The sequence below is a fragment of the Echiichthys vipera genome (genome assembly GCF_963691815.1).
Source record: "Echiichthys vipera genome assembly, chromosome: 23".
NCBI classification, from domain to species: domain Eukaryota; kingdom Metazoa; phylum Chordata; class Actinopteri; order Perciformes; family Trachinidae; genus Echiichthys; species Echiichthys vipera.
In genome coordinates, this window is record NC_139848.1 from 12,017,579 (window position 1) to 12,036,021 (window position 18,443).

Genomic DNA, 18,443 nt, shown 5'->3' on the forward strand with positions numbered 1-18,443 from the left:
TTTAAATCTAATATTATTGAGACCACTTTCATTTGTATCGTGACCACCTGTGGGGGTCCCAACCCCCAGGTTGGGAAACACTGGTTATTTTTGTTATACACGCCTACCAACTTTCCTCAACTAACAAGACCTTAACAGCTCTGAGAAGACTGACAGGGACTTTTATCTGGGAGGTGGAGGGGGAATAGTGACAGAAGTGAGCAGGAGCAAGAGAGTGTGATTTTCCAGCGGAGCAAAAACACTCTTGTGCAAAACTGAAACTATTATGGTTGCCTTTACGTCGACCGGAGGAGATACTTTTATCTCTTCCTCTTTGAGACATTTTGTCTTTGCACGATGTTTAATCCAACGCTGCAGTTGGGCTGAAAGTACTAGTTTACCTCTGGTGGTCTGCATGATATACAAGGTGATGGACTATAGCAGGGGTGGGCAATTCCGGTCCTGGAGAGCCACTGTCCTGCATGTTTTAGGTTTCTCTCTGCTCCAAAACACCTGATTCTATTGATTTGCTGGTTATCAAGCAGCTGATGCTCGTCACAGGTGTGTTAGGGTAGGGAGAAACCTAAAACATGCAGGACAGTGGCCCTCCAGGACTGGATTTACCCACCCCTGGACTATAGTCTAGTTGATCCGGATTAGAGGCCTTTTTACAAACTGAGTGACGTCCTCTTTTTAAAACGGATGTGGTTAGGGAAGAGCTGGTTCACCAGGTTACAAGGTGTATGCATGTGCAGATACCACCACCACCCGCAAAGCATTCATACAGTACACACACAAACAAAGTGATGTCACATGACTGGGCAGGGCATGTAGGTGTGGTGTAGCTTGTCTGCTAAACTGGGATTAGAGGGGGACAGAACCTTCCTCAGCCTCCCTCCTCCTACCTCTCAATAATAACACAGAAGAGACAACTGAAGGAGAATGGGAATAACCCGCGGACACAGGTAAGTGTAAAAGGCTAAGAGTGTATTTATAATTAAGTGTTGTTTTTTTTAATGTGGCAGCGGGGAGAGATGCAGCCTTTTAAAAGCCCTAATCCCTCTTTCTGGAGAAGCAGTGTAAGCTTATTTGGAACTCAGCATTAGTGCCTGAACAACACGGATGAGGACGGACAGGGGCTGCATGTATGAGATACTCTACGTTTGTGGGTAAAGATGACTCTTTATGGTGTTACTGTATATGGACCTGATGTAGGCTGTAGAGCTGTCTCTTTCTCTCAGTGGACCATGATATAGGCCTGATGTAGGCTACTTTTAGAAGAGATTATATATTTATTTAGCCTACTTTAATAGCCTAGTTTCCTTTGGTAGAGCTAATAAAAATAAGGAAACGAACAATACATTTAAAGAAAACAGTCCTTAGGATACACTGAAAAATCTAACTTTTTGGTGGATTAAATGTGTTAAATTAATCTAAGTAATTTATACACGGTAAAATTCAAATTCAGTGGGAACTAGAATATTTTAAGTCAACATTAATATGAATTCACTGAACAGGAAGAGTACATTTTCACAATTTAAATGATTCATAGTCACTATAGATTAACTTTGAATTGCTAATTCAATTTTACTCTGAAAATCTTCCATCATGGATGAGTTATTTCAAGTAAATGTAACCCTTTCTTCCTCATATTTGTGATGACTGTGACGTATCTCTGGAACAGAAGGTCGTGGACACTCAGGGGTGGCACCGTTGGAAAGCCCGTACATGAAAACATATTCCAGAAATCAACTTTCATCTCTCTACGACCTCCTGTTACCCAGATACAGCCCAAAGAGCCTAACCGGAAACTCCCATGATGCATTGTGGGATATATTTTATTATAAAATTGCTTTTTTTTCACCAATAACGCATCAAAAACACCAAGTATGACATACCACTGTGTTGGTCTTGATATCAGCTATCAGAATCATACATATAATTATTAAACATCACCCAAGGCGACAGATAAGTCTGTGTGTTAGTTGGTATTCATACAACTAAATAAGTGATCGTGTCAGCGTTAAAATAAAAGTACTAAAATCTACTAAACATAAATTCCCTTTCTATGAAAAATGTGTCAGACTTCACTTAATTAATTTAGATAAATAGAACTTAAAAGTTGAACAGAGTTAAGTAACATTTACTCAATTTCTCCACAAATGTTTCAATTAAAGGCAAAGTTCATTACACTTGATATCGTTGAGTGACTTGTACGTGATATTCAGCAGGAAAATGAATTGAAAATGAGTGATATTGTTAAGTATTTTATAAAGTAAAGCCTACAAGTGATTGTTTTCAGTGTAAATGCATAAACAAGCAGGCTAAATGAGTCAGCTAGCTTAAAAAAATGATTGATTAATCCAGTTTTGTGCGTTTAAAAAGCCCGCTGTGTTTCATTTTTAAACAGAGCCGATGCAACAGGCCTGTATTTACACACTATGTTAAGTTTAATTGAATATAACTCAATTAATAAGACATTTAATAGTGCTTTTTTAAAACTTAAGTGTCATTTCTGTCGTCAGCATGCTCTTTCCGGGAACAGTGGCGCGCGCGTGTTGATTACCGGACACACACACACACAGCTGTTTTTGTCGGCACGCGCCGCTGAGCTCGCGGCTCTACGCGGAGGGCGTTGACTTGAATCAGAGTGTGTGAAGAGGCCGCTCCTGTGTGGGGGAGAGGGAGCCGCGGAGGGGTCAAAGGCGAGCCCGGAGAGGGGCTCGGCTCCCGGAGGGTCCGTCGCTTATCTCAGAGACCGCTGCTCCGGAGCGTTTAGAGGCGAAACACGGCGAAGTTACAAACATTAGTGGGTGTAATTTAGACTTTGGAGGCGTTTTTCTTCGTTGTTTTGGACGTGGACTGCCATGTTTCACTCCTGAGGAGGCTTTTTCAGGTACAACCGTTGAATTTGACACTTATTTGTGTGTGAAGTTTGTCATTTCACAGATTGGGGACATGAATGAATGCAGCTATACTTTGATAAATGTAAGGGTTTATTTGTAACAATGCTAAAAACCAAGACAGCACTCAGGTTTATTGTTATATCTTTGAATTAAGATGAATTTTAACCACAATGTCTGTCACATTTAGTTAATTGTTTACTTTGTTAGCTTTATTTTGATTTGATTTATGTTAGCTTAATGCTACTCTGACCCTTTCCCATCTTTGTATTGAAACTGTTGAAACACAATCATTTCCCTCGGGATGAATAAAGCTTCTTGAAACTTGAATTTTGGTAATAAAAACGTTTTTTCCTCTTTTATGATAGTAAACTGAACATATTTGAAGTTTGACCTGTGAAAAAAAGAAACTAAATATGTAAAAAAAGGAAATACTTTTGCCTTTTGCACTATTTTCTGATCTCTCACAGACCAAATGATTGATTAAGAACAGACAAATGATGACGAGAAAGCAACCGTAGTTGTAAACAATGTATACATGTTTAGGTTTATCTATGGGAATTAGAGTCAGGCCTTCACGTCTCATTCTTGAAATGTTCTCGAGCGACTGTAAGACATTTCACACTGGCACCAGTAACAGTAACAGTCCCTGACACTGTGGTGATCACTCCCTCAGACATCATTTGGGCCTGTGAGGTCACATGATCAATCAGTTGTTGAAATGCTGACATCTTTTTCACCTTTTCAGGACGTGCAGCTGATATTGGGAGCAGCTTCAGACCTGGAGAGGCTTTAGAGTCCCGCTGAACTCCGCTGAGATGGATGAGCCGGGAAATCCACTGGAGAGAGACCACTCTCTGTCCGTGGTTCTGCCAGGTGGGCTGGAGAAGAACGCCACAGTGCACGGAAGGTAGACCACAATCTTACATATAAAGTTTATTCTCATAGTTAAACTTAAAAAGGACCATAAATTGGATGTTAATGCCCATTTTCTTTTGTTGTTGCCCTGAGTCTGCCTTGGTCCGATGCAGACTGCATCATGGGAAATGTAGGATCCAGCGGTCTTGGAGCTTGACCCGTACTCTGGGCTAAAATCAGGATTATATCTGCTTCATCTCCATTGATTTTAATCTGTCTCTGGCAAATCAAAGTGCCCCTTTTTAACCTTGTTTTGGTCCCTGTCTTAAAATAAGTTTTTTACATACAGGAAGATTAAAAAAACAAAAAAACTACCAATGTTTGTTCTATTTCCTCTTTGGAAAGTTCCAGATCTATGATAAACGTGCACCTGCGGGCTGAAGCCTAATTTGAGCGAAGTGTGAATTTCACAACATAGCAAGATCATAAGATTTACGGCCATTTCCTCTTTTTTTTTTTTTAATTTATTCTTCTTAATAGCAAACCAGTGATGGACTTACTGGTGACCCTTTGTGCAAGCTACCATCTGAATCCGTCAGACTACTCTGTGGAGGTTCTCTCGCCCAACAAGAACAACATCAGCTTCAAACCAAACTCTCCTATCGGCTCTCTGGAAGCGGAGAAGATTGTGCTCAAGCCCAAAGGGATGGAGGAAAAGATCAGGAGGCCGTACATGCCTGAGGTAACAGGAAAAAAAGAAATAAATAAAGATGGAAAGAAAGTTTCTATTCAGTTAATAGTAAAGTGACACAAACGTAATTTAGTAACTCATAGAAAATCGATATTTATGTCGGTGTATTTAAAGTAGAAAATGTTGTTTTTGCTCTTCGCAGGCATCTGTACGTCTTTTGATCAACTACAATAAGTCCCATAAGGCTGTGGTGCGGGTGAATCCCAGAGTGCCCCTTGAGCTGCTGCTGCCGGTGGTGTGTGACAAGTGCGAGTTCAGCGTAGAAACAACAGTCTTACTGAGAGACTGTCGGTCCGAAGAGCCGCTGGAGCTGACCAAGACCTTAAATGACCACGGGCTCAGGGAAGTGTTCGCCAAAGACACGGCTGCAAAGGAACCCGATGACCTCCAGCACCAACCCAAGACGCCTGAAACAGGTATGTGAGAGGACACGCTGATGTGAAAGCTTCGGTTCCCATACACAAGACATTATATAGTGCCTCTCTGAGTATTTAAAGTTGCAGTCGGCGTCGCTTTTTTTGATTATATTCACTGAAACCGACACTATGCTCCGATAGAACAACATAAATCATCCGGTTTTAGAAAAAAAACCCCACCAAGCTTTTACGTGCACCTAGACCGCACCCGTATCATCCTGTCCACTTAGCGCTGTGTGATAGCTGACTGTCAGACGCAGTTTGTGCAGACACGCCACAGATCCCCCCCTTGGGCACGTTACAATATCACGGGCACACACCTCAAGCTGGGCATACGCTAAATGATGTTAGCAATTGCGATCTAGCCAGCCTACCTGAGTGGAGTGTGTACTCCTTGCTGTTTATCGATGAGAGATGTGATGGGTCTCTTCACAGGAATCTGGTGCACGTGCACTGATGAGCACTCAATGGGGGGGAGAGGAGGAGTCCTGTGGTAGAGGGGGAGGGGCGTGAGAGTCGTAAACATTTGAAATTTGATTGATTCAACTCGATCTGCCAGACTTGCCGACTGCTGCTTTAATCTTCAGGAGTGTTACTTTTATGCTACTATGGGATCTTTTCTCCGCACGTTCTTGCTATAAAGTCTTTGTGTACCCGTATCGGCACCACAAAGTTTGTTTTTGAGTTTAATTTTGTAGTTTTGGTGCTCTGACAGAGTCCTGTGTTTTAAAGATGTCTAATTTCTATAATATACCTTTTAATAATAGCCTTTTTTTTCTGTCTGAAATAGCTGTCACGCCAACGGAGTTAATCTCACCACCTCTACAAGGTAACCCACGCATACAGTCTTAAGTATTGTGAATTCTTTCTGCTACATACCCGCTGCTGATCACAATCTTTTGTTTTTAGAGAAGAAACAGAAGGACAACGCAGGATTTCTCAGCTTGTTCAGAAGAAGGAAGAAAAAAGCTGAAATGGTACGTTATGTTAAATATGTTGAACACTCGAATGTAGCTTTTCTCAAATCTTCTCTGCCTGTGACTAAATATTTCCCTCTTCGTAGGAAGGGGCAGGGAGTTCCCCGAGTTCTCCCTGTCGAAACAAACACGTAGAAGGCAGCATGAATGCGCAGGGTGTCGGCTCTTCTAACACCCTGCTGACAGATATGCCCAAGAAGAGACGAGCCCCTCAGCCGCCCCTGGGTGCGTCACAGAGCGTCCCAAACAACCTCAGCATCTGTCATGTAGAGGGATCACAGGTGGGTTGTTGTTGTTGTTCTTCTTCTTCTTGGTCCTTTTTAGGGTCTACTCACATTTACCTTTCGTAACGTGCCCAAGCACGATTCAAGGCTAAAGTCTAGTTCGTCTGACCAGTATGAGCGCAACTGTACCGCTTCCTGGCCGCGGCCCGGTTGATAGAGGTGGGCTTCAGCACGGCACGAGCATATAAAAAAAAAACTAAGCCGGAAGCAATCGAGCCGCAGGGGAGCGGGGAAGGTCTATCACGCTAAAGCACAGCGCGGACCAGCTCACGGTCAGTGTGAGTAGGCCCTTAGGGCGCACTTACACTGTCCATCCGTGCACTGTGCCCCGTGCTTTAGGGTACTTGTCCCCCCCCTCTCTCTCCCCCCGCGCCCCAGGCCAATTTGTTTTAAATATCAGCGCATTTTCCGTTCTTCTTTTTTTCTATGTCCGTACAGGCGCACATAAAATGACATCAGAACTGCCGTAGGCCTCATGCTCGTGCTCGTACACGTGTGCACGCTCGTGCTCGTACATGTGCAAACGTGCTTTACAAAAGCCCACCTCTCCCAAACGGGCCGTGGCCGTTAACCGTACCGCGCCTAAGAGCGGTACGGTTAACGACTCACGCTGGTCAAACGAACTAGACTTTAGCCGTGAAACGTGCCTGGGCACGGTACGGATGGACAGTGTGAGTGCGCCCTTAGTCAGCAGGATATCCAACCCAGCTGCCGGTAAAAATGTTAGCATTTTTGCAAACCACCCTTTATGCTCAGAGTAAGTTGTGTAGTGTAGTACACACACTGGACTTAGACCCAGGAGGACGCAGTTCATATCCTGCTCATTCCCTATCCGTGTCCTGTCCCATGTGAAAGGGAAACTTGATTACAAACCATGATCTTTTCCTAAACTTAAGTATGTAAGTTTGGATAAACCTAGGTAGGCTTGTAGTTTTTGTTTGAATTCACAAGGTTTAAAAAATGTGACGCAGCTGTTCAGAAATGTTCAGATTCAACGTATCCGTGGTTTGCAGAAACATACAATGCCGACATTTTATTCCGCCGACAGGGTTGGAATATCTCTAAATATCATTTAACTATAAAATAAATGTCATCATCTCTCTACAGAGGTCTGCAGAATCCACCATAAGGAGTACCAAGAGGAGGGCCCCACCCCCACCCTGTGCAAACGCACACCAGGAGCTGCAGGCAGACACAGGGGTTAAAGGTAAGACCTTCAGTGATGATTGACGACCTTTCAGCGTTAGTGATTGAGATTTAAAAGAAGGGCTATTGGATCCTGTGCTGGACCCATTTTAATCATGATGATTGAGATCTTAGCCTGCCAACACAACAACATGGGTGCTAATCACGGCTACTTAGAGGCAATAACACCACGCAGAGGTAATATTGACTGTCCAAATTCAGCCTGGTCCCACTGGTGAGCTTTTTGTTTTTATTTTGCCATCTAGTGGTGACTGTGGACGCAGCATCATTGAAACAGCAGAAGACACGGAATACGCTGTTAGAATAATCCCAATTGACCTTTTACAGTATTTCAGCAGAAATCAAATGGGTTTAGAGAGGGGTGAATTCTTAGATCCGCCAAATCCTCACGGCCGCAGCGGCTGCCGCGCAAGGTCAAGAGAGATTGAAGTTAAATCAAGATTAAAATGTCAAAGCGAATACCATCAAACAAGAAGATTTAGCAGTTAGAACCCAACGCAAATGCAGCTTTTATCAGTGGGAACAATTTAACCCAGTTCAGGGCAATTATAGTGACCCGGAGGGCCTCGTTCATAGAACATTCTGGCTTCAGTCTGTTCCAAGATAAATCCCTCCTATTGTCCAAGCTTTCATTCCGCCGTATTAGTCTGATATGCTTTGCCCAGCCGGGTTCATGTTCTCTCTTTCTACTGATCTGCTCTCACCAGCTTGAACGGACAACGACCATTCTGTTAGGCGTAGGTAATTATGTGAGAAACAAATTTATTGTACGTTCCGGCGGCATGGGTTCAAAAGAGGAAAAGCCAAAGTGAAAGAAAAAGTAAAGCGTAAACTTTCAGCGTCGTAATTACCGGACCAAATTGCCCTCAGCAGTGTCAGTGTCTCGGTTCACTCCCTTGTTTGTCTTTAAGCCGTGGCAGCGCAACGCACTGCTGAGCTGGTCTCAATCCCAGGCTGAAAAAACAACTCCCAGCCAAGAGTCGACGATCACATTCTTGATCCTGTCCTCCTACACTTACATAATCACGGTCTGTGAAAGTTCAACACGTCTTTTTTAAATCGTTGTTTCCATACTGACCAAACTGTAAACGTCTCAGAGTTTGTTGGGAAGCTTTTAGACTAAGAATCGCTGCCCTAAAGCCTTTTTCTCCTCCCTGCTTACAGACTCCTGAAGTGGGTGATTGAGGGCTGCTGCTGCTGCTGTCTCCCTTTCCTCTCCTCCTTCCACCTTCTTCCTCCTCTCCGTCCTCCTCCTGCGCGGGCCTCTTCTTCCTCCTTCCCGTCTTAGTGGCTTTATGGATGTCTGTCGCTGTCGCCTGCTGCACTTCAATGCTACTTATTTATCCTGTTTTTCCTTTTATTTCATTGTCTGTTTATCTTCCTGTTTATTTGTGTGGAAATTCTGTTGTTTTTGACCTTTTTTTGGTGCGTTTTCGAAACAAATTGCTGTGCCTTTACTTCACAAAACAGAAGCCAGATGGACATTAATATTTTGTAAACTAAACAACTCTTTGGGAACATCTATAAGTGATTCTTTTTCCCCCCACACCCTTTTGTAAAACTCATGTTTCTATGTTACACGCTCATTTCTTTCTCTTCTATACAGTTCAACCTATTGTAAAGTCACGTTTTAAATATATTTATGTGTCATTATGATTATTTGATCTTGATTCTTCTGATGATTCATTTAGAAATGTTTTAGACTTTTATACGCAGGGTTCATTCATTACAAGTTAGTATTTCTCTTGTTGCAATAAAATTGGGGACAATTCATTCAACTTTAACACTTGATTTCATTTAAGAAATGTGTTCACATGTATACAACCTTTAACTAAAAGTGATTAAGGTCATTAAAAGTCACTGTTCGTAACTTGATCAATATTTCCTATCTGTTTAAGATATTTGAATAATACACCTACTGTGCATAACTTGCATTGGAAATATATTAATTTCTTTAAAGGGGCGTTTCTTTACATTCACTCTGTGGTTTCACAATGTTGAGACTTAATTAAGACCCTTAATTTGAATAATTCAGCCTATCCTGTTTCCCCAGGGACTGTAGACTCCCTGAACGCTGTGGAGGAGCTGGGAGAGAGCCATGAGTCCGACTCTGTAAACCTATCACTACCCTCGTCTTCATCACCACATCCACGCTCACCCTCATCCTTTTCACGCCCATCCTCGTCCTTTTCACGCCCCTCATTCACTCATCTCCATGAAGTGGCTGATCCATACCTGCCTTCGTTTCGAGGGAAAGACTTATCTGACGCCCGCTGTGCTCTTGCCAAAGTCCTGACCTCCTCTATTTCCAAAGTAACACTGGTCAATCGTTTGAGAGCCTCCGCCACCTTCCAAAAATCCTCATTTACGCCTATGACCCAGAGGTCTTCAGATAGCGGGGCTTTCTGCGCAGAACTTGAATCCGTTCTCCAGTCCGACCTCCCCACTGAGCGTGAGTGGGAGGATCCCGCACAGAGGAAGGGAATGACCACGTTCAAAGTGGTTCCCTCAACGAAACCTGTTCAAGAACTCAGCCCGGGCAAGAAACCGCTAGAAGATAACCCTGATTGTGAAGCTCCTCCTGAGGTTGGGAGAAATCCAATTGAAACTGTAGAGGATCCATGTGCTCCGGAAAGATCGGAGACTGAAACGCCTTTGCACAGTCCAGAACCCTCTTCTCAGGAGGTTCAGGATTCAGACAGGCCAGCCTCTCTTTCACCTCCACAAGATTTGGACAACCAGGATAGTCCAGACCCACCTCTTTCACCTCCACAAGATTTGGACAACCAGGATAGTCCAGCCCCACCTCTTTCACCTCCACAAGAATTGTACGACCACGATAGTCCAGACCCACCTCTTTCACCTCCACAAGATTTGGACGACCACGATAGTCCAGACTCGTCTCTTTTACCTCCACAAGATTTGGACAACCACAATAGTCCAGCCCCACCTCTTTCACCTCCACAAGAATTGTACGACCACAATAGTCCAGCCCCACCTCTTTCACCTCCACAAGATTTGGACAACCACGATAGTCCAGACCCACCTCTTTCACCTCCACAAGATTTGGACAATCACGATAGTCCAGACCCACCTCTTTCACATCCACAAGATTTGGACAACCACGATAGTCCAGCCCCACCTCTTTCACCTCCACAAGATTTGGACAATCACGATAGTCCAGACCCACCTCTTTCACCTCCACAAGATTTGGACAACCACGATAGTCCAGCCCCACCTCTTTCACCTCCACAAGATTTGGACAATCACGATAGTCCAGACCCACCTCTTTCACATCCACAAGATTTGGACAACCACGATAGTCCAGCCCCACCTCTTTCACCTCCACAAGATTTGGACAACCACGATAGTCCAGCCCCACCTCTTTCACCTCCACAAGATTTGGACAACCACGATAGTCCAGACTCAACGCTTTTACCTCCGCATGGCTTAGACAACCAGGATAATCCAGACTCGTCTCTTTCTGAGGTTGGGGACACTGATAAAAAGCAGAAGGAAGAGGACAAACCCGAAGTCACATCCGAGGCGACACCAACATCACCGTCAGACTGCAGTGACGGAGAACTTACCGGTGCCGGTAAGATCAACTCAGAGGATCACACCGAGCGTCCAAGCCCCACTGGGTCTCTAGGTCCAGACGTGGACCCTTCTGGTTCATACACTGATGATAAGGAAATTGAGGAGGAAGCGGTACAAGAAGAGGGAGATGAGGACTGTTTCCCTCCCCCTCCTCCACCTGTCTTCTTCAACGAGGTCACGGAGGGAGAGAGGGAACATACCGCAGCTTCCTTTCGCCCATCTTCTCAGCCGCCATGTCCTGCATCCAATGGGCAAACGAATGAATTCAGCGAGGGCAATGAAAATAAGGCCATGTCCGATCATTCCGCAGCTGCACCAACACCTCAGAGTGCAGCCCCATCTAGGTTCGCACAGGCAGTAGCGTTGGCCGTTCAGAGGTCCCTTCAGAGACGAGGGAACGGTTTAGACCCCGAGGCCCCAAGTGGTCCGAGCAGTTCCCTACCCTCACCACCCAGGTCCACATACCAATATGGTGAGTGTTATTTTAAACCCCGCAGCTCTAGAGTTTAGTTGTAGCTCTGCAGAACAGTCCACTAAAAAGCCTCCAGAGAGAATGACATCGTCTAAACTTTTTTTGTTTATGGAGAGCGTACGCCTGGAAATTCTATATTCTCTTCACAAACAAAATAATCTGCCTAGCTAAGAGAAGTTTGGGTTATGGTTTTAGCTTTCTTAGCATTGGAAATTGACATGGATGCACTGAAGGCGTAAAGACAAGAACATTTAGATGTCTGTGCAAAGATCGTGTGTGTTGGGGACTTTTTTAAAATGCCTATAGAGGAAAGATGTAATATAAATATTTCCTTTTCTTTTCTCTGCTGCAGGTGCCTGACTGCCTGGCTTCCTCACACATCCTTGAAGAGAAGTTTTGTTTCGGGTGAGGAACGAGAGCGAGCAGACCGGACTCGGCACGTGACCTCCAAATAACTTCAACAAAAGGTCAACTGAATAATTTCTGAGGAGACAAACTGCACCACTTTTATAGCAAGCGACTGAAACTATTTTTTATCTTTTATTATTTAATTATTTTATTAGACACCTTGTTGTCTCATGTTCTGTTGGATTTTATGCTCACGGTTTGATCATCTAAGCCAAATGTACAGGACACGAATTGTTGAAACCAAAATGTCCTGTTTTTTTTTTCTCTTTTACTTCCTTTTTGAATTTCCACTGAAGATGTGCCAAGGCGGAGGCAGTGCCGACGTGAGAGATATTTAAGTTGTTGTTTGTGGAAAACAAAAGAAACGCCGCACTCCCAATTAAAAGGCTTATTGTGTGTTAGTGACGCAATTAGTTTCACATTTTACGTTGCACATTTTTACGCTTAAAGACATGGAACAATGCAGTACAACTCATGAACTCAGCCTCAGACTGGTTTGCCTTTTAGTCACCAGGTGGCAGAAGAGCATTATTTCTAGAAAAAAGAAAAAAAAGAATATCCTGACAGTATCCATCTGTGAGGTCTTTTTCATCATATGAGTTCTGGTGGATGTATCAAGTGGCACATGTTGTATCATTTTCAGAGAAATAACAGCAACTATTGTTTTCTAATTACTCAGGAGCACAAATGAACTTGTATGAAACATTATTCCTATCTATTTAATTGTCCTTAAACGTCATCTCTGTCATGACCATTTCAAGGGCTTTCCCAGAATAAAAAAAAACTACATGCGATGTTTAACGGGGGCATGAGTATTTCCTTTATTTCGGACAACAACACACAAAAAAAACATCGGTGTTGGAAGAAGTAGTTTTATGCCAAGCATCTCCACACCTTCCTGAATAAACTCAGTCCACTTTGCTCACATGCACACACTGTTATGTCTTTAACGGACCTATACCTCAGGGCGATACTGCATAGCTATACTTGGGTGCCAAAAGAATCCGCACTACTATATGTATTGATCCAGCCCTGGCCTTGGAGGAACAGCAAGGAGCTATGCGAGGTAGAGACCTAGCCAGAACCGCCTGTGGCTAAAGCTCCACGTTTGCCAGGCCTGGACTGAGTGGGCTTGCTTCAAGACTTTCTTTCTCTCTCTCTCTCTCTCTCTCTCTCTAACATTCCTCGCTCCACCTGAGGAGAGAGGGAGAGAAAGAGGAGGACGAGTTGCTGGTGGATGATGGGAGGTGACCGTTGACCCTGTCGTGTTTCCGCGGCGCTCCCCCCAGAGGGGGCGCCCGGCCCTCAAGGGCACAGCCGTGTCACACCGCCGTTGTCATGGAGAATGCCATTACCGCCCCTAAGGGAAAGAGTCATGTCTAATGTTTTTTTTTTCTCTCTTAAAGTCTGTGGAAAAAGAAACACACATGCTGGAGAGGAGCTCTTTTCCTGCCCAAAGCAATGATATCCAATGTAAGTGACAACTCTGGCATTATCCCTTTTTTTTCCTTCTTTTAGCAGTGAAAGGTTGAATTTCAACCGGAGCAGCCGATGTCCATGATTATGCAGACAAAAGAAACTGGATTTCTAATGCAGTGTAACATGAAATGCTCCTCCTGTCATGTACATTAACAATCCAGCGCGTGACGTAAGATGCTATCAGCACAGATGAACCTTTTGAACAAAACAAAAAAAACCAGACGTCGACACAAAAAGGTTTTGTTGGTTACTGTCTCAGGGGATGAGGTGGAGACAGACGTGAACAAACAGGCTGTTCTAAACACTGGGGGACACTTCAGCCACACGAGCACGTCGCGGTTCAAACTAATGGATGAGGAGGCCGCGGTATGACTGCAAGATCACTCAGTGGATCACTATTGTTGAACATACACAGCTGAACAAACGCGGGACGTTCGGCCAGTTTAAACTTGCGTGGTGCGTTTATTTTGGGCGAAGACCGTAAAAGATATATTATAGACTTGTATGAATATATAGTATTTTGTATGTCCATGAATGAACATCTTCATTATCAGCTCACATCACTTCCCCCGCATGCTATAACCTACAAAATGACCCTAATAAACATACATGAAAACAGCAAAAATGTTAAAACCAATTCCTTCAATTTATTAGAAAAGATAAAAAGAGGAAAAAAACAACCACTTCAATTGTTTCTTATGTCAAAAAGAGTGTTGTTGGGTTGATGATGCAAAGAAAGGAGCATTAATTGTAATAATTTGGGGGGATAAGGTATTTCTATATTAAGTAAATAGCATTTGCATAGAGTGGCAGTACCTAGAGTGGAATACGCCCGGTGGATATGTAAAAAATAAACAACTAATATAAAAAAAAATGATGTAAGAGTTTGCAATCTGTTTGTTTTCGAGCTGTAATATTTTAGGAGTATTGTTCAGCTTGTTGTGAGCAGTTTAGCAGTCAAGGTCATGGGAACACTACTCCAGGTGTGGTGCAAAATAAAAGACTGAATAGATTTTTAAGTACTCAGACATTATGTGACTGAGATCAAACTCCTTTGAGTTATGTTTTCCTCTTTTCTGTCTGTTTTTGTTCCCCTTCGTCTGCAGGTGTTTGATTGTTACCATGGAAACGGAGCCCTAGTTAGCCTGCGGGTTAGGGTGGCTAACTTTTTAGGGTTGCAATAAATCAGCCTTTATTTTTTGGGGCGACTGTGGCGCAGTGGGGGAGTGGGTCGTCCCCCATTCGAGAGATTGGCGGTTCGACCCCCACCTCCCCCGGTCCACATGTCGAAGTGTCCTTGGGCAAGACATTGAACCCCAAATTGCTCCCCGTGCTGCATGGGTGTGTGAATGTGGTGTGAATGGTTAGATTAGATTAGATGGTTTGTAGGTGTCCACTGCCGTCAGTGTGAATGTCTGTGTGAATGGGTGAATGTGACAAACTCTGTGAAAGGGCCTTGAGTAGTCAGAAGACTAGAAAGGTGCTATATGAGTACAAGTCCATTTACCATTTAACCATTTACCTGTCCATTTTACTGAAACTCGGATTAGGCTCATTTAAGGGCAGATTTAATATTGGCTTAGTGTTGACACCTCCTGGGTTCTTCCTATATCAAGAGGGCCCGCGGAGAAGTTCACAGAGAAGTATCGAAAAAGGACATAGATATATTTATTTAATTTTTTTTTAAAAGTTTGACAAATTTCACCAAATAATTCTTATTCTTTTATCATTCCACTTAGATGATAAGACATGGATACATACATATAAAAAATTTAATTCTGCACACAGAATAAACATAATATGACTTGGCCTGCATACTGTAGCTTGCTGTGAGCACGCGCACACACGCACACGCACACACACACACAACCACCAGCTCAGATCAATAGCACAATAGCTGGCCCACACAACCAGTGGTAATACACATTTATCATTTATTTATTCCTTCATCTCTTCATTCATCCCTATTTAGCCATCTATCAGATGCATCTGCCTTGCCATATGAAGATGCCCACGAGCTGGTAGAAGTCGGAATGTGATTATAAAACAGTGAGCAGGCCCCGGGCGTGCTTCACTGGATTCCACTGTGTCTGCATGTGTGTCAGGGAGCGCACATGTACATTGCAGACAACTAATATATGTGTGTTTACATGGCACCTCCATGCTTGGGTAGAAATAATCAATAGATGAATCACCCCAAAGCGGTGTAGCTCTCCCCAGGCAGTGTGGTGCAGCTTAATGCTATTCTTTTCCATTCACCTTGGGAATGGATCCATCAGGCCTCCCCCTAAAGTGAGGTACGCTTGCCCAAAACATCAGCATTGCTTGAGGGGCTGCTTGGAAAGTGATGCAGGGAGAGCACAGTTGACCTCTCACCTCCTCCATGTTTGCGCTCGCTTCCCTCCTCTTTGGCGGAGCGGCAAATCACAGAGTTCCTGCCTCATTGGCGTTGTCAGGCGCTTACAGTAGTGTTTATCTGCATTGTGCTGGTGGTTAACTGGTTCAAATGTTATGGAAATGATATTTACCTCTTCTTTGATCCTGTAAACTCCAAACAGGCAGGCAAGTTTGTTTTTTTTCCCCTCCTCCTCTGGTTGAGGGAAGAAAGGACTTAAAGAGGTGCTATAAATACAAACAAACAGGGAAAAATAGATGTCCAAAAACTTGAGCCGCACCGTGTTAAAATCAATCACATTTCAAGGCTCTCTACCGCAACCGAAGCCTTTTAAATCACAACCCACTGTTGCTTGTGCGTCAAAAGGACCCGGTGAAACATTTTTTTTTGACACGAACCACAAAGTCAAGCCGGGTTTGATTCACGGCGCTTGGCGGCACTATATAAAATCAACAACTAGGAACAAAAGCAGAGGCAGCGTTTGATGGGCGAACACAACGCAGAAGGCCCCCTTTTGCGCCGTGATAGATAGTGGACGAGCCCGATCCCTCTATCATTTTTCTTCATTCATCCCTTATCACTGGATCCTGAGAGAAAAGGGAGGGATAAAAACGCAGCTCTTTTCTGTGATGAATGGTCGACGTCTGTGATTCAAGGCGCTGACAAACTGACACAATCACGGCGGTTAATTTGTCACCGGGGCTGTAGCTTTGATCGAAGCAGCCGGCCCTGCCCTCCCCGTTCTACGCAATGATTCAAATGAGCACTCGGATGCAAAACAATGTGTTTTTCTCTCCTTCTGATCGGCCACCCTTATGTGTTTCTTTGACTTTGCTGCTACTCCAATCGCTCTAATATAATGATCACACCGTTTGGCCAAAATCTCACTATCTTGCAATGGTCTGGATGACAATGCAGTGCTGATGTATAACCAAGAGGGGGCACAGTAATCCCTGCTTCAGATCAGTGACATTAAGATACACAGTCTTTGAAGCTGGGTATTGAGACATAAGCCCAGGACAGTCAACAGTGAGTGTTACAAGTTGTTGCAGATTAGGCTTTTATTTTGACTTTTTTCCGGGGTTTAGAATGAAATGATCCACATCTTTAATTAACTTGTGTTACGGATACTTTTGTACACTTCAAGAAGCTTTATTTTAAGGTGCAAGGATGTGACCAAGAGCTATGTAAGATCGCACCGCACCCCAGATCTATTGAATAATAAACTCTATAAAATACACAGTGTGGTTTCACAAATGAACAAACTCGAACTGTTGCGATTTGTAGGTCAAAAATACAATGTAACGCGTGGTGCGTTGCATCAGCTCGTAATGCGCTTGTGCTGGAGTAGAAAACAAACCACCTCGCTGGAGTGTGCCAATATGAAAAGCTTCTGTTGTGTTGTGTGTGTGTCATCACAAGAGGAACAACTAAAGTAAAAATAATGTATTAATATGATATATAGGTGTAGGTGGAACAAACTACAGTGTGTTGTGTTTACAAAGTAACAACAAGATGAGTGGCCTGTAAAAATATGTGTGGGCTGTAATTACACATTAATAATGTGTGTGTGTGCGTGTGCGTGCATGCATGTGTGTGTGTGTGTGCGCAGGGGTGGTAATTACACATTAATAATGTGTGTGTGTGTGTGTGTGTGCGGCGGGTGGGGGGGCTGTAATTACACATTAATAATAGTGTGTGTGTGTGTGTGTGGGGGGGGGGGGCTGTAATTACACATTAAGAACACAGTGTGTGTGTGCGGGGGGTGGGGGGGGCTATAATTACACATTAATAACAGTGTTTGTGTGTGGGGGGGCTGTAGTTACACATTAAGAACGTGTGTGTGTGTGTGTGTGTGTAGGGGGCGCTGTAATTATACATTAATAACAGTGTGTCTGTGTGTGTAGGGGGGGTGTAATTACACATTAATAACAGTGTGTCTGTGTGTGTGTGTGTGTGTGTGCGGGGGGTTTGGGGGCTGTAATTACACATTAATAACAGTGTGTCTGTGTGTGTAGGGGGGTGTAATTACACATTAATAACAGTGTGTGTGTGGATGGGGGCTGTAATTACACATTAATAACAGTGTGTGTGTGTGATGGGGGCTGTAATTACACATTAATAACAGTGTGTGTGTGTGGGGGGGGCTGTAATTACACATTAATAACAGTGTGTGTGTGTGGGGGGGGGTGGGTGGGCTGTAATTACACATTAATAACAGTGTGTGGGTGTGTGTGTGTGCGGGGGCTGTAATTACACATTAATAACAGTGTGTGTGTGTGTGTGGGGGGGCTGTAATTACACATTAAGAACAGCGTGTGTGTGTGTGTGCGGGGGGGTGGGGGGTGGGCTGTAATTACACATTAATAACAGTGTGTGTGTGTGGGGCGGGTGGGCTGTAATTACACATTAATAACAGTGTGTGGGTGGGGGCGGGTGGGCTGTAATTACACATTAATAACAGTGTGTGTGGGGGGGGCGGGTGGGCTGTAATTACACATTAAGAACAGTGTGTGTGTGTGGGGGCAGGTGGGCTGTAATTACACATTAATAACAGTGTGTGTGTGGGGGCAGGTGGGCTGTAATTACACATTAATAACAGTGTGTGGGTGGGCTGTAATAACACGTTAAAAGTGTGTGTGGGCTGTAATTACACATTAATAACAGTGTGTGTGTGTGTGTGTGGGCTGTAATTACACATGAAGAATAATGTCT

The 18,443-nt window shown here is 43.8% G+C and overlaps 1 protein-coding gene across 2 annotated transcripts; it reads left to right on the forward strand.

The window, feature by feature from the left end:
• The first annotated feature begins 884 nt into the window (after positions 1 to 884).
• Positions 885 to 12,595, forward strand: LOC310964958 (uncharacterized protein). 2 transcript variants are annotated; one of them, XM_083938298.1, is made up of 10 exons: positions 885 to 944; positions 3,631 to 3,792; positions 4,281 to 4,482; positions 4,634 to 4,907; positions 5,698 to 5,736; positions 5,817 to 5,884; positions 5,971 to 6,165; positions 7,276 to 7,375; positions 9,428 to 11,446; positions 11,799 to 12,595. In XM_083938298.1, the coding sequence occupies exons 2-10, from the start codon at positions 3,701 to 3,703 to the stop codon at positions 11,804 to 11,806; spliced, it is 2,997 nt and encodes a 998-aa protein (XP_083794424.1). In that variant the 5' UTR covers positions 885 to 944; positions 3,631 to 3,700; the 3' UTR covers positions 11,807 to 12,595. The 2 variants fall into 2 exon arrangements, with proteins under 2 accessions (XP_083794424.1, XP_083794423.1); XM_083938297.1 differs by lacking the exon at positions 885 to 944 and adding an exon at positions 2,700 to 2,875.
• The last annotated feature ends 5,848 nt before the right edge of the window (positions 12,596 to 18,443 follow it).

What these genes read in the sequence shown, in the direction of transcription:
- LOC310964958 (XM_083938298.1), top strand. Translation starts at nt 3,701, where the DNA reads ATGGATGAGCCGGGAAATCCACTGGAGAGAGACCACTCTCTGTCCGTG. An exon ending in AATCTCACCACCTCTACAAG is followed by an intron (nt 5,737 to 5,816) that starts GTAACCCACGCA and finishes TTTTGTTTTTAG; the next exon opens with AGAAGAAACAGAAGGACAAC. An exon ending in GGCAGACACAGGGGTTAAAG is followed by an intron (nt 7,376 to 9,427) that starts GTAAGACCTTCA and finishes CTGTTTCCCCAG; the next exon opens with GGACTGTAGACTCCCTGAAC.